This window comes from Alosa sapidissima, chromosome 15 (assembly GCF_018492685.1).
Source record: "Alosa sapidissima isolate fAloSap1 chromosome 15, fAloSap1.pri, whole genome shotgun sequence".
In the NCBI taxonomy this organism is placed as follows: domain Eukaryota; kingdom Metazoa; phylum Chordata; class Actinopteri; order Clupeiformes; family Clupeidae; genus Alosa; species Alosa sapidissima.
Window position 1 is genome coordinate 1,575,871 of NC_055971.1, and position 25,305 is coordinate 1,601,175.

At 38.9% G+C, this 25,305-nt stretch overlaps 1 protein-coding gene across 2 annotated transcripts in view; it reads left to right on the top strand.

Moving 5' to 3' along the window:
• Positions 1-25,305, top strand: part of timm50 (translocase of inner mitochondrial membrane 50 homolog (S. cerevisiae)) — a 65,585-nt gene that overhangs the window by 36,091 nt on the left and 4,189 nt on the right. For both annotated transcript variants that reach the window (XM_042063000.1, XM_042062998.1), the window contains exons 7-9: positions 7,496-7,600; positions 16,583-16,681; positions 21,701-21,857. In XM_042063000.1, coding sequence (XP_041918934.1) covers positions 7,496-7,600; positions 16,583-16,681; positions 21,701-21,857 — 361 coding nt within the window. The remainder of the gene's footprint in view (positions 1-7,495; positions 7,601-16,582; positions 16,682-21,700; positions 21,858-25,305) is intronic.

Sequence of the window (25,305 nt, forward strand, 5' to 3'; positions counted from 1 at the left end):
GGTTCAATACTGTTACACCCCTACTTGAGACCAAGTGGTGTATTCTGTGAACATTGTACAACAGTAAACTTTAAAGTACAGTATTAGGCCTTAAATTCCTATTACGACCATATAACTACATTCTGCCTTATACACAGTTATATTTAGCCTACCACGAGAAATATGTAGTGCTAGGCATTAGGCTATTGCAGCTGACATGCAAGCCAGCCATCATACACAACTTTCCCTTTTGCCCTGACTTTAATTTAATTTGCATCTGTCCAAAAAAATAGCCAGGCCTACCTGTATGTGAGCCAGGGAATTCTTGGGCATGTAACACGGCTCGCATACAGATATCCGTTGTAAAACGGATGTAACTTGTGGACGTGGAAGGCTACGATATCATGTAAGGCAGGCAGGGCGACAACCGCAAAGTAACGACTACTTGGCTTGTCATAGTGGGGCTCAGCGACCTCAAGCACCGCACTGAATCCTTCGTCTTGCACTACTGAAAATGGTTGGTTGGGCGGTGGTAGTGTAGTGGTTAAGGAGCTGGGCTAGCGTGCAGTAGCCTGAAAGTTGTTGGTTCAATTCCTGGCTTCCACCGTTGTGCCCTTGAGCAAGGCACTTAACCCCAAGTTGCTCCGGGGACAATGTGATCCCTTGTAATATAGCTGACATATGTAAGTCACTTTGGTCAAGAAGTGTATGCTAAATGTAATGTAATAATCACCAGCGATCATCTTTGTTATGGTCAATGCCTTTTGCTTACAGCGTGTCTTTGTCGGATGCATTTTGTGAGATGTTTAGTTGCGTGCCATCAGCATACCGACCTAAGGAGGGGTCTAGCGTATTATCTAAAAATTGCTATCGTACACTACAGAGTGCATTATCAACACTGATATGGACGGGTGCACAACTACACCCTGCTTCTCTCGTCCACAGGAATGTGCACCAGCGCAGTGCAAAACATTACAAATGATTACAAATTACATCATTACAATGGGGAATATAATTATCTATTTGTCAATCTATTTGTGGCGGGTTACCAGCAAACAATGTTTAATGCATTAACTCAAGACCTCAAGACACACACACACACACACACATCATGACCCAGAGCATTCAAAAGGGAAAGCACTGCTCATTGAAACCGAACCTTTAAAGGTAAACAGGCCTATAACTTGACTAAAACCATGAAAAACTGAGGAGGCACACCTGTTATTACCTGAGCAGTCTAATGTCCTCATTTTGCGAATGCGAGGACGATATGAGCCCGTTGCATTTCGACAGATGTCCGAGTCGCGCATAATGTTTGAAAACCACTGGCTCGTAATCACAATAATTTAACACACGACATTTGGATACTTCATTATGTTCCCATGCCTACGATTTGGTGAGTAGCACAGAGATTGTTAAAAAAAATAAAGTAAGCACATATGGCTCTCTGTTTGGGACATCGAAAACTTATATTTTTAATAGGGTAGACTACCTTCGGAGATGCTGACTTGCAAAGACCTCGGGATAACACGTTATCTCCACTATCATCAGTCAATGCTTTTTAAGGATGGGCTACATTAAGAACAAGCATATTTCTGGTCGATTTAAGAAGGGCTTTCAATCGTGTTGTTTCAGCGGTGTGGTCGACATCCCTCTTGCTTGTAAATGTGTTCAAGCGCTTTTTAGGCAACTTCAGAGGCGAGGTCACGGAGACTATTAACACCTTCCACCTAGCCCCGGTGAGTGGGGGTCGCTACAATGCGTGTGAAATAGCACCATTGAGTAGCCAATGCAAAATAGCTTTAAAATCGTTCCAGCGCCATTCTCTTGACAGGCTATGGACAACAGGCTGGTTGAAACAATAGCAAAGTATGCATATGTTGCACAGAAAACCACATTTATTAATTATACTAGATGCATTTTTTTAAGAGACCCACACAGGGTTAAAATAATAAGCTCGACCATAGTCATGCATTGTAGCTTACTGTGGGCTTGTTAAGGCCTAATCAAACTTAAGAATGACTGACTGGGACTTCACACTAGGCTATGTTAAGCTATCTATCTCATGAAAAATGGTACACCACGCACTAGCCATTTACAATTAAATTGAGCTTTTGCGGTAGGACTAGGTAGGCACTTTGCTAGAAGCTCAAAACATTCAAGACTTAAGCCCAGACATGAAATGTCCTATGTAAGAGGGGATTCAGGGTTTTCTCCCCCGAGAAATGTTTAAAAGTTGGTCACGCAACTCCTAGGCCTTACCCAAAATGGAACGGTGTTATCACAAAGTCTGCCAAGCGCACCACACACAAATGCACAGACTCAAGATAACTGCACAAACTAAGCATTTACTCTAATAAACGGTCACTGCTTTTCGGCCCCGAAAAAAAAGCCGCTCAACTCTTTCACCAGCTACTATAGATACGGTATAAAATGTGGTATCATGATTAGTCAACAGAACAGCATTCATATGCCATAGTGTCATAAAAGTGGTGTGGCTCCTTTAAGACGATCATTGGCATGAGTTCTGGAGCTGTCTAACTTGATCTACAGTAACTATACTGTGTAGCCTACATAATCGGATTTTAATATGTACAGATAGGCTATATTTAATATTTATTTTTCTATTTGGTCTGTTATGAAATAATGCATTGACTAATTTAAGCACAGCTCAGTTTTAAGAAACTTAAATACATGCATGCTTAGCATTTTGTTAAATAAATCATTAAGGCTACATTGACAAACTCTTAACAATGAGCTGTATATTCTCTGATTCTAATATTTACAGATATGTAGGCGATGTAAGCACAGCTCCGTTTTAAAGAAATGCTTTTAAGCCTAAAGACCATGTTGAATTTTGCTACAATTTATTTCAAAACCGGATTACTCTGGAATGGCTAACTATACATGGGAATGCATTGCACCTTTTGTGTTCGGTAGGTCTGCTGTATATATGGTTTGTCATGTGTTGCGAGTGTTCGACATATTCCACCGAGAGGAATGGATGTGATGATGGGCGCAGAGAATAATTATTAAATCTCTTAAAGTTCTTTTCCTCGCGAACCGTTTATCACAGCAAGTGGCTAGCACCGTTTAAAAGATGATAAAAGGCTCTTTCATGTGACACATGTGTGATGAGTACTTCTCGAGGAGTTTAACAGAGAAAAATGGGTGAATTTGGATGCACTTCATGTATGCATATTGCAGTGTTAAAAAAGTGAAGCGCTGCGCCAGCTGCAGGGAGACTGCGGCTCACTGGTAGTTATTATAGGTCACTTCAAATCAGCACGATGTATCCTTATAGGCTACTGCACATTACATGATCTGTCCGATACTCTTTCTTATTTTTAATGGTCAGGGCCTATACAAATTCCACCGTATCTGATTGTATATTTGGGGAATGCTAGCTCTTACCTGCCCCAGTGGTTTGTATGTTTGTATGTCTGTTCTGAAAACCTATAACCCTTATGAAAAACAATTGGCCTTTTTGGCCTAAATCTGCTGAAGTAGCCTAAACCATGCACTATAGGCTAATGATTCTTAAAACATAACGAAGTCCATTCTGTGGCTATTGAAATTTGGGTAGGCTACTATCGTGTTAACTGTAACCCAGCCTCTGAAGCCTTTCCTGACACATAGAAAATACTTTTTAATGAACCTGACGTGTTCTTCAAAATTGTAATTTTTGAGTCATTAAAACTTAATACAAAGTGGTTTTGAGCCATTTTAAATCGCTGAGCTGCAGCGTCGCGCATTAGTAGACTGTGCACTTCTCCTTCGTCTACTGACAGCCAGGGTGTATACATTTCTTCTACGGCTGCAAACAGGATTCACTCGCAGTTAACCAATTATTTATTTATTAGGGCAGGCATATTTCTGGCTATTAAATTATTTCTAAACAAGTCTGTAGTGAAGTCTGTGTAGGGTTTTCCAGGCTCCATTTCTTTTTACGAGACACCCTGCTCACAAGAGCCATCTGGCGGTTGTTTGGTTGTTGCAGTGTCACTGGAGAAATACAAATTAAAGTCGCCTGATCCCGCGTGAGGTCACGTGCGAATCACGCATGAAGCCGGCCAATTTGAAGTAATGCCCATTGTAAACAGCAACTCTTCTGCAGGATAAATGTCCTTTATGTTTTTTATTCAGTCATTTGAACATTATTGGTAAGTGTTGCTTTTTTCAGGCTATGTTTTCGATGATAACCTATTTTCAGTCAATAGTGAAAGTAACTGTGTATAACTGTTTTGTCGTTAACTATGAGACCACGTTACCCAGTTAGTTTCACTTTCCCAATGAGTTCAAATAATAGACGAGTGCAGATGCCTTTAGGCTATACTCTGCTAGGTTTTTGTAAAGCATGGTTTAGTGGAAGTGGAGACCATCAAAATACCGATGCGCTGTTTGAATTTGTGCTGCTTGCTGCTTGCAGATGTCACTCATTAGTTTAAAGGATATTATGCCCAAAACACACCCATGACTGATTAAGAAACATAAGGCCCACCTTCTTGCTCCATGCGCCAGACGTTTGATAACATTTCATAACTAAACCACAACCAATGTGGACCGGACAAACTCCGAAATTTGTTTAAACTATTCACCAGTGACCATCCGTTTTAAGATTGCCAAAATATAACCCAAATGCGGTTTTAAAGCTAATAAAGGGCTCTTTTTTCACAAACCATTTTTCACAAGTGCATGGGCATTTCCATGTGTCCTGGTTGATAGACATGACATTTATATCTTATCAAACTTTTGTTATTTTCAGAATTAAATATATTTTATCACCCGTAGAGAAGAAATACTGTTTTCTGATTGGCTGGTGGAGTGGCTATTAATTCTGAAAAACGGGACACCTATGAAGTAGATCTGGTAAAAAAGTTTAATCACCATTCCATATCAATGCTTATGAATGGTAACTATACTGTAAAAACCATAGTGTGACAACGGTTGAGCCTGGAAACAGGCTTTGCAACAATGGAATCAACTCTAAACAAGCTAACTGTCTATGCTATCGCTGTTATAGCCAAAGAAAGTTGTACAACTGTAAGGAGAGAAATCGCATCGCGGCCATCACTGTACGGAGGGGAAAATATACCCACGCGACATGAAGACACGTCGGGCTATCCTCACTTATAAGGAGAGAGCAGGCCCTCGGCGCATCTCACGTGGATGAGAAGTACGTTGGGCTGTTCTCCTGTTGATCGCGTGTATGAACAATGGACAGGCTGTTGAAATTTGGTAAAGTTATTTCGAGGAACAAACTCGTTCAATCTGACTCCATTTAATTAATAACTTGTATCTCGAATCAATTACCAAGTAACTAGTTTATCAGCTATGGCATGGCATAGTATGAGAATTAGGGATATACGATTGGTAAGCAAATTATGAATTTATTTGGGCAATAAATCTTAGTCAACTTACATAGTCTACTGTAACAATAAAACAAACAAAGGAAGCTTAACTTGTTAATTTGTTAAGTTTATCTCTGTGTTTTTGGTTAAGAATAACAGATACACCAGATGAAACCGTATACCAAATCATGAGATTACAATCCCAAATACTAAAGGATAGAAAGAGAGAGGGAATAGGAGGGATAGAGAGAAAGACAGAGAGGGAGAGAGGGAGAGGTCCGCATAAGCTTTCCCCTAGCCTTCGTAGCAGGAAAAGAAGAGGAGAAGAGCCAGTGAGATCAGAGACGGGCAAGAGCAAAGACAAAAAAGACTTTATAGTCAGGTTCCTTATATTCAGATTTTAACCTTTATGGGAATTTTTGGGGGATTGTTGCCCACATTACAAGTAATACATTCATGTTTGGTCTTGAATTAATATTCACAACATACATTTACAGTGATTTCAGAGGTAACCATCAGAGTAGCTGCTCTGGTGGATTTGAGTTGTGTTGTATGCTAATTAGTTTATCTTGGCCTCCTGTGTAGTGGAGGAAAGTCCTTTGATCAAATACGAGCAGATTATAATTTCTCCTTTGGCACAAATCTTAGAGTTCAGAACATTTTCCTGTGGTCCAAGATAGGCCCAGGATTGAGTTAAGCTCTCAACAGGGTGGCGAGAGCAGAGGCCAAATGGCCACTGTATACATGACCGGGGGTGTTAGGAATCCTGGCCATGGCCAGCTAAGACCAGTGTTTCCCACAGAATTGGATTCAATTTGTGGCGGTAGCTGACTTGGACAAGGGTGGGGGGGGCTAATTGAGTGCCTGTAACTTTAAGACGTTCGTGAGGGAACCCTTGCAATCACAGTTAAAAGGCTGCTGATGTGTGGATGCAATTCATAACGTTTTCTACATATTTAGTTAAAATAAAGGTTCGTACTTCTCCTTGGGACAAGCACTTTTGAATTTTGGAAAACACTTTTCCATTTACATCGGGATTTTGCAAACGTTCAGTGTCAGAGTCAATAAAATGAGCCCTTCAACGAAAGCATGCTAAGCATGCTAAATTCAACATCCAAACAGGATTCTAACGTTAGCTTTGAGATACTGCTTGATTGCATAACTTAGTTTAGTCTCCTCAATGCAGTCTACTATGTTGTGATCAGACCTTAGCAGAGTTAACTTCAATGCAGCAGTTTTGAACAAATTTGCGCAGCATGGTTACGATGCTAAGCGGATTTAATAGCAATTTATCCACACGTCTTCTATGCAATGCTTCTATGTGGCAACAACAATCCTTCAACAATGGTGAATATTTGGTTAAATGCACATGCAGAGGAGGGGCAGCGGGCTACAAGAGGGGCAGGGCAAGAAAAGGCTACGTGCGTAAAAAGCGCAGCTCAATGCAAGAATTTGATCTTGTCTTTTTAATTTAAATTAAACATAGAACATTAATGCGTGACGTCCCGCCACAGATTAGTCAATGAATGGGAAACACTGAAGACAATAGTGAACAACAAGTACCAACACAGATGTAAATTGACTGCAAAAGGCATTCGGTTATGAAAATGTCTTTTTTGTTTCAAGAACGCAAAAGGTTGGCAAAAAGACAGTGCTTGCACAACAAACTGAACAAGTCGGCTTCTTTTTAAATGGAACCGCTTGCTTCTTTTGCGTACTTTAAAGGCTTGACTATTACCTATAGTGGCAACTAGGTGATATTTTCAAGACCCAATGTGGCCCTTGAGTCAAAAAGTTTGGCCACCCCTGACCTAATGCTTTTGGTTCCAGTGATTAGTTTTAGGATCTTCAACAAGCATTTAAAGACTCCTCTATTTGTATCTTATTCCTTCATTCTTAGTCATGGCTTGTATAAGTTTGTTTGTTGTTATGCTGTTAATTTCTTTGTGGATTCTTTTGTAATTTTGTTTTGAGTCATCCTAGGTAACGTGAGCAGACAACATTACACTTCATTGAGCTTTTGCTCTTGACTCCCATGGAAGTGTTTTAGTGTATTTTTGTAGTTTGATCTACAGGAACTGTATGTGAATATTTGGATGGCAGTGGTGCATTCAGGTGATGCCCTCTGTGCTTCTCTCAGTGTCTCTCTGTGTCCCTCTCCACAGCTTGCCACAGGCTGGCGTTTCAAAAAGAGACCTGGCATAGACTACCTCTTCCAACAACTGGCTCCACTCTATGAGATTGTCATATTCACAGCAGAGACCGGCATGGTGAGCCTACCTCTTCTCAATTTCACACAAAAAAGTTTGAAAATGAATGAAAATCCATGTGATCAAACGTTTTTGAAGCTAGGTTGGAAGACATATACTTATATATATATATATACTTATAGATATATATAATAGAGTTCAATACATTGGAAAAAACGATATATCAGAAAATTTGGAATCTTAGAACCCAATAGTACCTTTAAAAAAAAAAAATTTAAACACCCACCAACATAATAACTTCCCAACAACGTAATAAAACACCAACGGAATAAAAATCTGCACTTTTTAAACGTAATGATCCTGCAAAAATGATCATTTCCCACCAATGTAATAACTGCTGCTGTTTTCCCACCAGCGTAATAATTATCACGTTTGCAGGATGTAAATATTTGTGTGCGTGTGCGCGCGCTACTGTGTGAGAGTGTGTGCTACTGTGCGAGTGCATGTGCTACTTTGTGTGTGTGTGTGTGTTTGCTTTGCACATGTTCATGCATTTGCTTGTGTGTGTGACAGTCCTGCCTTTTATTACAGAAAGTACATTTTCAGCATCAACATCTCAATCTCAACCCTTCGCTCAACACCACCATCTACAGGCCGATGGGTGTACAGTCACTAGATGTACACACATACAAATGCATTTATTGTATTCCACAAATCTTGGCATGTGCCCAGAGACTGTGAGAGTAATCATACACATCAAAAGCAAGTGCAGTTCAGAACATGTCAGCTGAAGATGGTTGCGATTAAAGCGACATGTTTCACCCCCCAGTAAAAAATTTAAATTCAAAAACATGGGCTATGGGCTAGCGGCGGTCATAATAAATGAATTTCCCCTTGGGGATCAATAAAGTATCTATCTATCTATCGATCTATCGCAATGGATGCCAAAGCAGAGACTGATTCTTTTGCGTAAGTGGAGTGGGTAAGACTTTTAGTGGCAGGCTAACACATACTGATGACTTGCGCTAGCTTAGCACCTGCGAACTCTGCAACTAGGACGGGAGGAAATGTGTTGAAAACGGTCTCCACTGATAAATATCACACTTGGAAATGAGGTCCTATGTCAAATCCTGAACCACCCCTTTAAGCCCATTGTGTCCAAACATTCTCATAATGATCTTTTTTTTTCTAGCTCCATTCAAATATAGCCTATGACTAGTCCATAACCTCTAACATTGTTTGTGCCACCTGTATAGCACAATATTAACAATTCTGTAAGGGATAATGGACGACATGGTGGTCTGTTCACAGAAGTTAATGCACTGTCGAGGTTGTCGACGCGAAGCGGAGGGCCGTTTAAACCTCGCAAGTGCATTAATTTCTGTGAACAGACCGCCGTGGAGTCCATTATCCCGCTTATTCCACTGTTGCCACTGGCGTTGTGTTCATTTCCTGTTACAATTTAAACGTTTTAATTAGGGCTGTCAATCGAAAAAATTTATCTAATTAATTACATACTCTGTTATTAATTCATCTAAATTATTTTTTGCTGTGAAAGTATTTTAAATATTTAAATTCAAATGAATCATTGATTAATCAGCATTAGTGACATTAAAGTTCAAAAACTCTTTTATTATTATTTTCACTGTTCAAATAAGTTTTTTTTTTCACATACAAGGCATGTCCCATAAATGTCAACACTTATTTCTTTGCATTGATGTGCGACTATAGAGTTGATTAACTCCGGTGATATGTAAATTCCTTGCTGCAGACATTGCAGAGGACTTTATTTTCAACACTTTATTTTTTATCAACACATCAGGCTGTTTTTTAAAAGTAAATGTTCCAATCAATGATCCAGGCAGCATGTTTTCTTCTGTCTCCTTCATTTTACAGTCTAATTTTTACTGACTAGAACGGCTCAGGGTCAAAGGTCATACAGAATCGATTAATCTGCACAAATTTTTTTAATCAGTTATTTTTTCTCAAATTAATTAATCGAAGTTAATCAGTTATTTTAACAGCCCTAGTTTTAATCGCTAAAACTGTCTTGTTTGTAGAACTAATTTCTTCCGACACATATCAACTAATTTCTCAACTTGCAGGACAAACTGCCGTTACTAGTTCTAAATGGATGGTTGCTACGGCCAAAGGCCAGTCGTTAGTGCTATCTCTCCCGTTTTCAAGTGGGCATATCCCAAGATTCTGATGAACTTTAGCTTTGAAACATCGCTATTTTACTTAGCCTGCTGTCATCCATCTAGCTAAAAGCCACCTCCGTCATATGCTACAATGTTGCCATGCTCTGAACGTCTGCATTTTACAGCTCGGATGCAACGTGACAGTTCATTTAAACTTAACAACGAGTTCGGCGAATTAATATACCTGTGATACGGCCAAAAAAATGGATCTACTTCATAGGTGTGCAAATAACATACGGTTAATGGTCGTTCTAAATTACGTAGGACAATGGGGAAATTCAACCAAGCAGTGGAATAAAAGCATGATATTGAGTTGGTATAAACAGTTTTCATTCTTTTGGAACTGTTTAACTGTTTCTTTTGGCACATTTCTCAATATTCAAACATCTTTATTTTCAACTGAACTCAAAGATAATGAACATACAGAGTATTTTCGGTTTATTAGTATATTATATTGTTATTAAGACATTGTGTTGCCTCAGGCCCGCTGCACATCTTTTGAAATTTGATTTGAAATAATCAAATATGTGTTAATTGATAAAGTAACTTTCTTTGCATTCATTTGATTCCCAATCCAGATACACTGCTAATAATTGTTACTATGGACTTTCTGGAAAGTTCTGAAATGCAAAATAATAACAATTTAAACATGTGTTAAAAATATGCGATTAATCGCGATTAGCTACAGAAATCCAGCGATTAATCGCGATTAAGGGGGGGGGAAATCGTTTGACAGACCCCCAATGTGTCTCTACTAGGGCTATTTCAAATCTTTTTTTATTGAGGAATCATCCGTATTCATACATTTTTCAAAACATTCTCAAGTTTGAATACAGAGAAAAACAAACAAAATACACAAAAATAAACAACAACACAAATATTACATCCCACCCCAACCCACCCCTCCTGGGACTTCCCGATATGTAATGGCACTGAGGCATACAATTAGTATCATAATAAAACTTAGCCTACTCGGTCAAGATATTGAAGAAGGGGAGACCAGATCTTATTAAAGTATTCCAATCTGTCTGACAGGACAAACCGTATCCTTTCCAAGTGTAGGAGTTTAACCATTTCTTCCAACCACATTTTAACAGATGGGATCTCAGTTTTTTTTCCAAAACTGCAAAATAAGTTTCTTTGCCACAACCAAAGCATATGCCAACAGTTTCTGTTGATAAGGTGATAGCATATACACTTTATCAGAGACTCCAAACACCACCAGGAGTGGGTCTGGATCCAGTATTGTCTCCAGCATATCTGATATGGTTCTGAATATCCCAGACCAAAACAAAATCAATTTAGGGCATAAAACATAGCTATGAATAAGAAAGGCCTCTTCAATCCTACATTTATCACACATGGGCGAGATGTCTGGGAAAATTCTGTGTAGTTTCGTTTTTGCAAGGTGCAGTCTATGGATCACCTTAAACTGAATAAGACGGTGCCTTGAGTTAGCAGAACATTTGTGTATGCTCTCCAAAGCATCATCCCAGAGGACTTCAGATTGAATTTAGCTTTAATCTGTTTCCAGGTGCGGATTATGCTATGAATTATACAGTTATGATTGTAGTATGACTTATCAACTCGTGTCGGTGCAAGCACCAAAGCGCCAATGTCATGTGGAACACACTCCTCTCTCTCCATTTTGATCCAAACTGGATCAGTAAAAGTATGATCTAGCCACATTATCACTGTGCGAAGAGCACAAGCCTGGTAATAAAGAAAAAAATCTGGGAGGGCCAGTCCACCATCTGACTTAGGTTTGCAAAGATGGGCTTTCCTGATTCTAGGGGTCTTATAATCCCACAAAAAAGGAACTATAATTGAATCCAATTGTTTAAAGTCTTGGGAAGGAATATGGGAATGTTCTGAAAAAGATACAGAATTTGAGGTAGGAAAACCATTTTTATTGCATTAACTCATCCCGCTAGTGATATAGGAAGCAGAATATTATTCTGTCATTTAGATACCAAAGGGGGGAAGTTAGCTTGATAGGAAGTTAGGGACATTAATGCCTAAATATGTAAATTCCTGTAATACTATTTTGAAGGGAAATCTCTGCAAAGCTGAGAGGTTTTGGATCTTTACAGGCAGAAGTTCGCTTTTTGACCAGTTTATCCTGTAACCTGAAAATGTTCCAAATTTAGATAGTATGTCCAGTACGGCTGGAATTGTAGACAAAGGTTTGGTAACATACAGCAAAATGTCGTCCGCATACAGAGAAATCTTACTTAAGGTATCATTTAAACCGCATCCATGTATGCGCTCATCAGAGCGAATGGTCTGTGCCAGCGGTTCAAGGGCTAAGGTCAAAAGTAGCGGGGACAAGGGACAACCCTGTCTAGTGCCTCTGTGTAATATGAAAGGTGGAGAGAGCATCCTATTGGTTAAGATTCTGGCACAGGGTTTGTTATAAAGAACCTTCAACCAGTTTTCAAAACGGTCACCAACATTATATCTCTTCAAAGTTGAAAATAAATAAGGCCATTCCAATTGATCAAAGGCTTTCTCAGCATCTAAGGAGAGGATAGCTAGGTCATCTGAGTTCTTGCTCTGGGAAAAGATTATATTGAACAGACGTCTAAGATTAAAAAAGGAGTGTCTGTTTGGTATAAAACCTGTCTGGTCAGGATGAATGAGTTTACTAACTAAAGAGTTAAGTCTGAGAGACAGGGTTTTGGCAAGTATTTTTGATCAGATGTCAATAATGAGATTGATCTATAACTACTCACTTCTATTGGATTTTTTCCTTTTTTGGATAGTACAGTTATAATAGCTTCATTTAAAGAGGGAGGTAGGCTGCCATCCTTGCTTGCTTGTACATACATTTTTAGTAGATATGGTGAGAGAAGGTCACTGAATTCTTTGTAGAACTCACAGGGATATCCGTCAGGACCTGGAGTCTTTCCATTGTTCATGTTTTTAATTGTCTCCTGTATTTCTGATATAGAAATATCAGCATTAAGTAGCTCGTGGTCCTGTTGGTCTAACATAGGAAGATTACAATTGTCCAGAAAGCAGTCCAAAACAGACTGTTCCCCTGAGGTCCTAGAGGAGTACAGTGCTTCGTAGAATTGGTGAAATCTAAGATTGATGTCTTTATAGGATGTTAAACAGGTCCCCTCTTCAGAATTTATTTTATTTATTGTACGATCACTTTCCATTTTTCTAAGTTGTCTAGCTAATAAATTATGAGGGTTTTCACCAAATTCAAAATACTTTTGTTGTGTAAACATGAATGCCCTTGCTATTCGCTCTGAAAGTAATTTATTATATTTAAACCGCAAAGAGAGTATTTTCTTATGAGTATTCTCGTCAGGACGTGCAGCATTTATCTTTATCTAGAAGGTGAATTTGTTGTTCAAGTTGCGCTAATTCAGTCCGTTTCCTCCTTTTCCTCTCAGCTTGAAATGATATAATGCATCCTCTGACATACGCTTTCAGAGTTTCCCACAATATAGATGGCAAAGTTTCAGGTAGATCATTCATCTCCAAAAAAAAGTTGATTTGTTCTCTAATAAACATGCAAAACTCTGGCTCTTTCAAAAGTTGCGGATCAAGTCTCCACAATCTGTCACACTGAGGTAGATCATCAAATCGTAGGGATAGTGAGAGAGGAGCGTGATCTGATATCACTATATCATGATAATCAACTGTATCTGTGAGTGTCACAAATTTGGAGTCTGTCAAAAAGTAGTTTGCGTGTAAACATTATAAACATTAGAATGAAAAGAGTAAGCCCTTTCCTGTGGATGAAAAACTCTCCAAATGTCATAGATTAGAATTTCTTAAAAATTCTTTCAGAAAAATGCTAGATTTTGAAGGAGGCGTTCTACGAGATGAGGAACGATCCAAATAAGGATCCATTACTAAATTCAAATTCAATCCCCTGCCACTATGAGAAACCTGCCTTCTTTATCAGCAATAGTAGTTTTGTGAATGAATGGAGTCCCTTTTCTGAATAAAATAGCTGCTCCTCTTGATTTAACTGCACACACAGCTTGATAGGTTTGTCCAATCCATCTACATCGTAATTTAGTGTACTCATTTTTGATCAAGTGGGTTTCCTGGAGAAAAATTATATCACTAGACAGTTTCTTTAAATGTCCTTATACCTTGCCTCTTTTAACTGGCTGATTTAAACCTTTAAAGGGACACCAGGCAAGCCTGATGCTTTTTCTCTACGAAACTCCCCCTCGCTCGGTCTGAAGCTCTTTTCCTTTTCTTTGCATCTTCCGTCAAGGGTTTTCGCTGCTTCTTCGCCGGCTCTGCCATTATACACACGTTTGCAACAATCGCTAGCGTTTCGTTAGCCTGCCTCTGTGCTGTAAACAGATCCTGCTTCGGTCGGCGGGTACGATACACTGAACTTGCAAGCGGGATATTCTGCCTACAGGCAATAGGGGCGGGCGAGAGAGTCTTCATTCGCCCTGTAATGAGTCATTTAACCATATACCGACTTACGAAGATGATTAATTAACACGAAAACATTGCCTGGTGTCCCTTTAACATTCCAAGTGACCACATTGATTAATGTCCCCCTCCCAAATTGTGCTACATTATCTTGTATAATTTAGGCTCAGGCCAGATCATGTTATGCCTCATAAGTGTAATAAACATTCCCACATGTATAAAGAAGTCCCACGCCCTCCCTCCCCCAAATGTCTTGCCTATACTAAAGGAAACCTTCATAGTAAGGCGCGACTCCAATACGGAGGTTATATAGAAGAGAACAAAACAAAAAGCTAAATAGAAACAACACACCAACATTAGTAAAGTTTAACTTCCCTCACCTAACACTTCTAATAAAGAAGCTATGTTATAGATAGCTCCGCAATTGTAATCTATTTTAGGCTACTGTAGCCTCATCAAATTTGACAGCTGAAAAACACAAGCGGTTTATTCTAAACAAAACCTGAACTCAATCGAAATATAATCACCCATACAAGTTGTCAGGAGTTTTTTAGGCCTGTGGCAATGAGGAACAGGTCTTATTCTGCACTGCTCCAATGTATCCTCAGAGTGCAGCACCGGGCCACCTCCATCGGCCATTCGGTGCCCTGCGGCCCCATCACCAAAGTGACGTTCGGCAAACTCTTGAGCTTTGCTTGCATCCGTAAACACCGTCTCTGTGCCATTAAATGTCACTCTCAACTTCGCTGGGTACAGCATTCTGTATCGGACTCCTTGTTGATCTCGAAGCATCTCCCTGGTTTTATTAAATGCAGCTCTACGCTTTGCCACTTCAGGAGTAAAATCCGGGAAAATGCAAATTTTCTGTCCGTCGTAGGAGAGGTCTTTTAATTCGGCAGATCTTTTGAGGACTGCTGTTACGTCGTGAAAGTAGTGGAGTCTGACTATGAGTGAGCGAGGTGGTTCCTTATCACCCGCCGTTTTCGCAAAGCCCTGTGGGCGCGATCAACTAGTGGTTTATTTTCCAAGGACAACACTTCTTTCAGGAGTCCTGAAACAAAAGTTTCCGTCACCATGCCCCTTTCCGTCCCTTCCTTCAAGCCTGCAATCCTCACATTCTGTCTTTTGGATCGCCCCTCCAGATCTGTACATTTATCCACCAGATACTTAACTTCTGTAGACAATCGTTTCACCTCCGACTGGAGGTTGGCTACAGTATCTAAGGTATGCGAAGCCGCGTGTTCCAGATCGGTGATGGTTGTACCATGTTGAGCACTCGTGGCTTGCAGGGCTGAAACAGCAGCCTGAGTCTCAGTTTTAAGTAGTAGAGGCAATCTCTGCGATGCGAGTGTCAATAGTCTGGCATATCTCTACTTTGGTGGCTTGTACATGTAAGTCAGAACGTAGTGGGCTATCTACTGACCGTTCTTGATGGTCTGACGGGGTAGCATTAGCTTCATCCAGAGCACATGGAACAGCAGCTGCTTCATTCTTCCTAGTAGACTTTGTTTGCGTCCGTAAGGTTGACTTCATCTTGAGTCCAGTTAGTGAATTTTATGTCCTAGGTGTTATTAACCGCTTATATAACAATTGCTTGAAATATGTCAAATTAGAACCATTTTAACCTAACTTTTGCGGGAGCTATTAGGGTAAGCGACCTACCAGCTCATTACTCACTAGCGCCCCCCACATTGGGGGTCTACTAAGTTTTGCTGTCCAAATAAAAGAATATAAGACTTTCATACTCTTACAACTGATAAAACATAGAATTTCACTAAATCAGTGCTTTATTACATTTGTGGGAAGTTAATGTAATAACTTTTTTTTTTAATAGTCACACAAACGTAATAACTTCCTATCATCATAATAATTATTATGTTGGTGGGAGAAAAAAAAAAGTTTATTACATTGGCAAGCAACACTATGTTTGCAGCATTATCATGTGCAGATAATTATTACATTGGTAATTTATGACATTGGTGGGAAGTTGGTTAGTTTTACAAAGGTTACATGGGTAAATGTACCTCCTAGTGTGACTAATCAATTGGTGGTAGCATGGTGGTTAAAGAGCTGGGCTAGCATGCAATAGCCTGAAAAGTTGTGGGTTTCGCCGTTGTGACCTTCAGCAAGGCACTTAACCGCAAATTCTTTACCATACTGTCAGTACTCGTTTTGAATAAATGTAACATGTAAATAGCATCCATGTGTGATTTTGAGCGTTTCTTAGCATGAGAGTTTGGAAGTAGTGGTTATTGATGATTAGGTAATACCAGTCACCTGCCGGGTGTGGTTTTTTATAGAATACCAGTGTAATTGGAGAAGTGAACGTATTAGAACATTGCTATACAATTTGCATATCCTGAAAATGGTCCTTTGTCAGATTCCTTATGTTTAATTTTCTGTGGCTACCCATCTCTCTTGCCAGACAGCATATCCCCTCATTGACAGCATAGACCCCCAGGGCTTTGTCATGTACCGCCTTTTCAGAGATGCCACACGCTACATGGAGGGACATCATGTCAAGGTGAGTCTACCTTCTTTCAAGATTCAAGATTGCTTTTATTGTTATTTTATCATGCACCTCTGTACAATCAAGAATGGTATAACATTTCCCCTGGACTAGCAGTGTGCATACTGTAAGTCATTTCAAAATGTAAATGTAAATAAAATAAAGACGTTAAAATAATAATATTCCTTTGTGTACATGTATATTGAAATGAAATTCAGTAGATCCAGTGCTATACACAAAACATGTTAACTCAGTGCTACACAGCCCACAGAACAGAAGCCAGTCTACAGCTTTCAATGGTCTTTAACACTCTGTTGCCTTCTTGTACATCTCGTTGTGAAGAAGCTCACATTTGCTTACATCACGGTTCTTTTCTTATCTCCTCTGGACGCTAACTACTTTCTCATTAGAAATCATTGAATCTTCCTATAACGTTCCGCTAAAATGGCCGTTGCTACACAAACGTGACGTAGTCACCCGAACTCTATAGTGAAAGTTAATTAACTGTGTAGAACTGTTTTTTCATTGACTATGAAATTGACCACAGTGAAGTTAGTTTCACTTTGCCTATGAGGCAATATGAGTTCAAATAATAGACGAGTGCAGATGCATGTAGCCTATACTCTGCTAGTTACAAACAGGTTTAAGTAATGAATGGTTTAGTGGAATCCCTGTTCCATACGGTCTTGCCTGCAAACAGATTCCTTCAAATGCGCAGTTGACTATCAAAATACCGATGCCCTGTTTGCTGAATGACCAATGTCATTCTCATTGGTTTAAAGGATGTTACGCCCAAAACACGCCCATGACTGATTAAGACGCATAAAAACAACCCTTTTGCACCCAGTCTTTGATCACACAATCGCGCCATTAAATTAGTGAATGTAGACTGGCCACGCCTTTATATGAATGTTTATTCATTTTACGCCTCTGACCATCCGTTTCTGATCGCCAAAATAGAGCCCTAAATATATTAAGTTCAGTGTAGGCTACAGTGCAAGACATATAAAAAAAGACAATAACAATGTCCATTTTTTTTTTTGTTATTATAAGATGGTAGTTTCACATAATAACCATAATATAATAGACTTTATTTGTATAGCACCTTTCATGCACAGAATGCAGCTCAAAGTGCTTTACATTTGGAACATTTAACTCAATAATAGAGAAAAAAAAATAACCAATTTCCTACAAGTTCTTCAGTCATTCCTATTCATTGCTATGGCCGTTTATGATCCAATCAGCAACATATCAGAAATACTTTAAAAATACAGCGGTCATGTCCATAGTATGTTCTTAGTATTTGGTGTGATTTATATGAATTTATATACAGACGTTTAAGGAACACAACGAACGGAAAGCTGGCAGCCTTAACCCTTAACCCCCTACAAGCATGTCCTATAGAAACAATCCCAAGGAAAACCTCCCATATTCCAGGAAGAAACCTTGAGCAGAACCCGACTTAATAGGGGGAGCCCATCTGCTTTTGTCTGGCTGTAGCTCTAATGGCAGCAGTTGAATGTAGAATAATCTGAAAAAGTAGTCTACAAGATAAAAATGAGTTAACTAAAAGCTCTCATATACAGGTATATGTTCAGGTTTTTTTTAAAGATATTTACTGAACTCGTCTGTTTAATGTACAGAGGCAGGGTGTTTCATAGCTTTGGGCCATAATGGATAAAAACAGCTTTTCCACTTTGCTTGTGGAGCACTTTGGGTACAATTAAAAGATTAGCATTGGAAGATCTGTGGTTGATAAGATATTAAAAGCTCAGAGGTATATGAAGGTGCTATGCCATTTAGAGCTTAAATCAATTCTATAGGAAACAGGGAGCCAGTGCAGTTCAGCTAACACAGGGGTGATATGCTCTTCTTGGTCTTAGTTAAAAGTCTAGCTCTGTATGAGTACCAGTGTTTTTGTGAGACCAGTAAAATGTGCATTGCAGTAGTCTAACCTGCTGGTGATAAAGGCATGGATTAGTTTTTCAGCGTCTTGTTGAGTTAAAAAGGGCCACACTTTTTTGCACTTGGCGATGTTTCTCAGGTGGAAATAAGCTGTCAGAGTAACTTTACTGATATGACAATACCTCTGGTTTGTCATCATTTAGCTTTAAATAATTGTAGCTCATCCACTCATTAATGGAGGTTAACTCATTGAGTGCCAAAAACGTAATATTACGTTTTTAGCTTTTCTTTTTTTTTTTAATTATGAAACTAGACACTCTAACACACCTTATATGTGATTTTGGGAACTCTGTGATGAATGGAAATTAAATATATGACGATCGTGAAACTCATGAAAACGCACAATCTGGATATTTTATCTGGACATTTTATCATAACTCGGTTGCCGCTTTGGGTCGAATCAGTGACTCATGCACGTCAGGTCAAAACCAGGCCATTTTCGTGGGTCTATCACTAGGTGGCAGTCTCGCCAGGTCTCGCTGATCACTTCCCGGAAAGTTCACACAAGGAAGTAACAGGCAACACTTCATATTTCATGAAAGATTGCTGGCACTCTAGGACAAAGCTCCCGAAAACAGCTTGGCATTCAATGAGTTAAGCATGTGATAAGGGAGCAAAGGCCATCTGGGTTAATTGGCTCCGCAGAAATATATAATTGGTTATCATATGCATAGCTGTGGAAGTTTAAATTATTCTGACTTATGATGTTTCCTAACGGAAGCATAGGGAAAAGAGCAGAGGACAACGACAGCTCCCCTGGGCCACACCGAAAGGCAAGTCATGTTTTACAGACACATGATCTCCTAGACTAACATAAAAATCTCTGCTAGTAATGTAGGTTTGAAACCAGTTTAGAGCATTATCAGAGACCCACCCACTTCACAAGGCGGTGAATTAGAATGTTATGATCAATGGTGTCGAATGCTACAATGCCTCAAATCTAGAAGAATAAGGATTGTGACTTTGTTTAAGTCAGTAGCAAGTCTGAGATCATCGACTATTTTTATTAGGACTGTTTCTGTGTAGAATACTGTTTTCGTTGAGAAAGGTATTAAGCTGATTACAAACAACTTTTTCAAGCACTTTCCTTAGGAAAGGTAGGTTTGATATAGGCCTGCAGTTACTCAGGATAGTATGGTCAAGATTTGACTTTTTAAGTAAAGGTTTCATGAAAGCGGTTTTAAAAGCAGTCGGAAAAATACCTGTTTCTAATGAGGTATTTATTATCTTGAAAATAAAGGGAGTCAAGCTATCATATACATTTTTGAGGAATCTAGTAGGGACTGGATCCAAAGCACATGTTGAGGAGCCAGTCTGAGTTATAATTTTGCTCAGCTTAGATTGAGTAATAGTGCTAAAAAATCTGAAATCTTTCAACGGAACTGCTCCCTAGGTACTTCTCTTCAATTTCTCTTCCAAATTACTTTTTATTGTTCGAAGACGTTGATCACAAGAATCCGACATTCTAAGCATTGACACATAGTACTGCACTGTGATGCAAAGCAACTTCACTTGCATTTTTAGGGTACTAAAAATGTGCGCAGCAGCAGTGCAGTCGGTTCTCCCGCCATCGTTTTGAAAATATCACACCTACTGCATCAGAAGGCCCACGCATAATACGGCCTGCGCTTATCACTCTGCATGCCCCCTGTTGCACGTCATGTTTTAATTTGCTAGCTGGTCCTGCCTCCCCAAAATCAAGGATCATGTGAACAAACACCCTGGCCGGCAAATTTTCACTTCGTTTTTAGACATATGATGCGGCATAAAGACGTCTCCACTTCGCGCAAATTTTGTGTGATATCAGTGTAAGGGCTACACATGCACACACCATACCCTCCCATACACACACACATTATACCTGTTCAATAACTACTTTTAATTTATTTAAATTAATATTGAGCTGGCTCTTAAGCACAATCATTTCATTACTCATGACTCCTTTTATGAGTACATGACAATAAACAACTTGAAACTTAAACTACTTGGATCTGAGGAGACAGGTGGACCTTCTTTAGTCTCCTCTGGAAGAAGAGATGCTGGTGAGCCTTTTGATCATGGTAGAGATTTTGAGGATCCGAGGTCCTCAGAGATGTAGACACCCAGAAACTTGAAGCTGGTGACACGCTCCACCTCAGTCTATGCCTTTTTTGAACAAAATAGGGTGTAATCCTCTTTTGATTTCTCTTGTTCGACTTCAGATGTCAGAAAAATAATTAGTAATGATAGTTAAATTGGATTCAGATTGGGCAAAAGATTATTCTCATTTATTATCCTCATCAGGGTGCCGGATAAGACAGAATACGCATTACCTGGGGCACTTAGGTAACAACTAGTTGAGACATTGTGTTCCTCAGTTTATATAAATAAATCATAATTTGTCTGCAGCTTATTCTCTTGAAAAATATAATCATGACAAAATCGTTTTATGAATTTAAAATTGTGAATCGGACCGTATCGTGAGGTAAGTGTATTGTTACAAACCTAATGTACATACACACAATGTGTGTTTTATGTAGAAATTCATAATGGATTTTCAGTTTGGATGAAATTTCACTATTTGTGTGACATTTGAAATAGTGTCTTGGTTTCATTGACCCAAACCATTGAAGAAAACAAAACACACAAGAAACATTGACAAGCCCTGTATTAGAGATGGTTATAAAAATACATATCTGTACCGTTTACATGTTAGTTGATCAGTATTATCCAAGTGTGTATTTTATGAGAATTTGTTTCTGGGTCATTGAAAAATGGCTGCAATTAACTAGCTCTATTGCCACATTAAAAATGTTTGCTATCATATAAGATTTGAAAGTCTAGATTTAAAACTATTTTAAGAATATCTTGAATCCTTTGTATGCTGTAAATACCTACATACATGAGTTGTAATCGGGAAATGAGTGGGATAACAACCTTTAAGGTGTCCCGGTACACTGAATTAATGGACAAGGCGGAGGAGTTCTTGGCCTCTACCTAGTCCATTAATTCTGTATGTCGGGGCATCTCACCGTTACCCCTTACATGAATTACAGTATTACTTTTATGAAAAGGATTTGTCTTTTGCAGGACGTATCTTGTCTAAACAGGGACACCTCTAAAGTTATCGTGGTAGACTGCAAAAGAGAGGCCTTCAGCCTGCAGCCTTTCAACGGTATGGCACTTCACAAGTGGGATGGAAACTCTGAAGACCGCACTCTCTACGACTTGGCTGCGTTTCTGAAAAGTATGTTTGTTTCGCTGCTTTAGAATGTATCTCCTAGACATCTATGCTTTCTGTTGAGATAGCAGTATGCTGTGTTACAGTTGTGGTATGAATCATGTTGCTCCATGATCAACTTCTGCATGTGAAGACTTTATTATGAGTGGAAGAAATTCATATTACAAATTGCATGTTGCATATTCCTATCTGCAAATTGCATATATCCCAACCCTGAAGACCGCTACCGTGTCCATTGCAAAATCTCTGTGAACCGTCTCTCAGTGGTCCTCTGACCTCTTGCTATCTCAGACTGCACAGAATAAAAAAAACTCTATCGTTTACTATGTCCCGAGTGCAAAGTAATCAATATCCATAATTAGGGCTGTCAGCGTTAAGATATTAATCGTGATGGGAGTAAGCATGACGCTTTAATTTTTTTGATCGTGTGCCACCAAAGATTTTTTTATTTTACAGCGTCACTTCTTCTGTTGTCAACCACCTCTTTTGCTGCTACTTTTTTAATCTTTTGATGCACCGTTTCTTGTCGGCTCAGTTGACATGGAATTAAAATATCACTGAAGCACTTCAAGTTTAAGCTCTAATATACAATCTAAACATTGTTTACACTCCTACACTGTTACATGTAAACTGACATAGTTAATAAAAATATATTTCTGTTTGTTATGCACTTCATTGTAATGTAAAAAAAAAAATACATTGTTTGACAGCCCTATCCATAATATAACAACAACCTTAAAATGTTTAAAAACTATTTTACAGACTAGGCTAAATGGTCTTTAATCAAATAAATAAATCAGGTGTAACAACAGTTATTTATTAAAATGTTCTTTGTGTGTCCCTGATGTCATCTTCAGGGATGGGAACATGATTACAGTTAACATGTGATAAACTTGGAAATTCTATTCAAAATACAACCATATTTTTATTGCTAACATAGTGAGTCACTCGTGTGGTGTTTAATGCATTTCATCACAATAACAAGTTGCACAGATAACCTTCAACTCAGAATATATCCTACAGTACATATGAACTTAGATAGCGGGAATAAGCCTAATGCAGAACTGCATCTACCATCAGCAACAACCGACAAGTAAAAAACATTTTACTTCTAGTAACACTGGATTTGGTATGTGTGCTTGCCTCCATACTAGAGCTTGATAATGTGCTCTTCTAATATACCATTGAGCAGCATCACTTGTTGGTGGTAGAGCCTCCGATCCTCGACATCTAGAAAACAGAGTGGATCTGGCATAGTGTTGTCACGATACCAAAATGATGACTTCGATACAATATCTGCCATAAATATCTTGATACTCGATACTGAAACTATATCCAAATCCTAAAATATCTGGTAAAGAAAGGACGCAGGCCTCCTCCAAGTGTATTAAGGCATTTGAGTTCAATTTTGTGCACTTTTGGTCAATTCTAAACTTCTAAACTTCCTACATAATTATTATTTTTATAAGTAAAAAAAGTCAGTAAAATAGTAGTTTGTGTGTGAATAAGTCCTTTATTGTTTGTTATAGCTCATTCATATTGTGTGGTGTTTTGGCAATAAATTACCTTTAAATAGCCAAAGTGTAGGCTAGATCAAGGTCAGTGTTCAAATTACTGCATGCAAATCACTTAATGCTATGCAGAAGAACCTGATCTTTAGGCCATCTGATGTAGGCTACCCTAGGCCTTCCCGTGTTTATGGGATTTCTTTGACAGTTGCAAAGGGAAAAAGTGAAGATAGTCTTCTTTGCTCCCAGTGTAATTTAATAAGTATGTTTTAACCACTCGGGTCTTAATCAGGTAGGCCTACACCATTATATGTTGCAATATCTGTGTGCATTCCTACATTAGGTCTATTTCTTTGATAGTTAACATCATCTGCTACCACATAACAAATACCAAATAACTATACAAAAGTTTCTTACAAACTTTCCTGTATACCTCTTAAATGTGCTAGTCAGATGGGTGTCCTAAATACTAGAACTAGATCTTGAGCATCTATTACCAGTGTTGAATGAGCAGTTTTTGTAGTGATCTACTGGACATTCCACATTGCTAGACAGCACTTGAGTGAGGAAAGACTTATTTCCACTTCACAAATAACCATCGCTATCTGCAATAGCTACAGTACAGGGACCTTAATCAGTTCAAAGCTGAGGATTTGTCCTAGGTCCACTTCCCTTTCAGCATCATATGCAGTAATGATGCACTGGAGAATGTTTCTTTTTGTTGCGCTATAAAGGATATCTTGTCTAAATTTTTTGCAAATAATGCAATCTCCATAGCACTCTTCAGCAATCCTCAAACATGCACACTCTTCCATATTTTTGCATGGCTGGAGTTTGAATGATAGGAAAGAGCACCAGTGAGATATTTCAACTAGGCAAGCACAGTCACCTTTACAGTAAAAAAAAAATACAGTGTAAATCCTCTGTAAAGACTGACAACTGTTCATAATAGTTAGTGACAAAGTACTTATACAGAAAAATGATCAGTCACCTACTATTCTATCAATTTATTATCAAGGAATCTATTTTGTTTCTAAATGTCATACTGAATTTTAGCTATTATTTCAATATAAATTTTAATTTGATCTTATTTTCATTTGCTACTTGAGGGTCATTGGGGCAATTCCTGTCCTGTCCTACAACATATCTGATACATAAAGAGTATATTAATATTTGGGAAAAGCAGAAGGTAGCAGCATTATTTATTTATTTATTTATTTATATTAAACAAAACAATCCCTGTCAGTTCCATGCAGTTTTCAACAGCTATCAAGAGGAGAGGTCATGTCATGGATTTTTGTGAATGTTTCTTCTTCTACATATGCAAGAGTTTAGTCATCTAGTTCATATGATAATCAACTTTATTGTCAATGCACAAATGAAATATCAGTAGTCTAAAACAAAATGCAGTTTTACCCAGTGGTGCAAATAACTGACATGTCCAAAAGGGCCTTCATGAAATGCATCACTAGACTGTTCATACGTATTTTAACGGGCCAAGTTGAAGAGCTGTTGTCTGTTCTTGTTCATGCAACCAAAAAAGGCTGATTCATGTTATCTTGCATTTTGCAACTGTGAGGTCCATGGTTAGTCTGGCTTTCGTCAAACCAAGCTCAATCTTTTAAGAAATCGAAAACAAATCGCCGGCAGATCAGGCTGGGTTCACCCAGCCTAGTCCATGGTAGGTGCCCGATGGAAATATTGTTTATTTTTGCGATTGAGAGATCCACACACTGGCGCCCCCTCTGCGACTTGTTCACCCCCCAGTTTCAGGGTTGCCGGTTCGAACCCCGACCAGTAGGAGCGGCTGAAGTGCCCTTGAGCAAGGCACCTAACCCCTCACTGCTCCCCGAGCGCCGCTGTTGTTGCAGGCAGCTCACTGCGCCGGGATTAGTGTGTGCTTCACCTCACTGTGTGTTCACTGTGTGCTGAGTGTGTTTCACTAA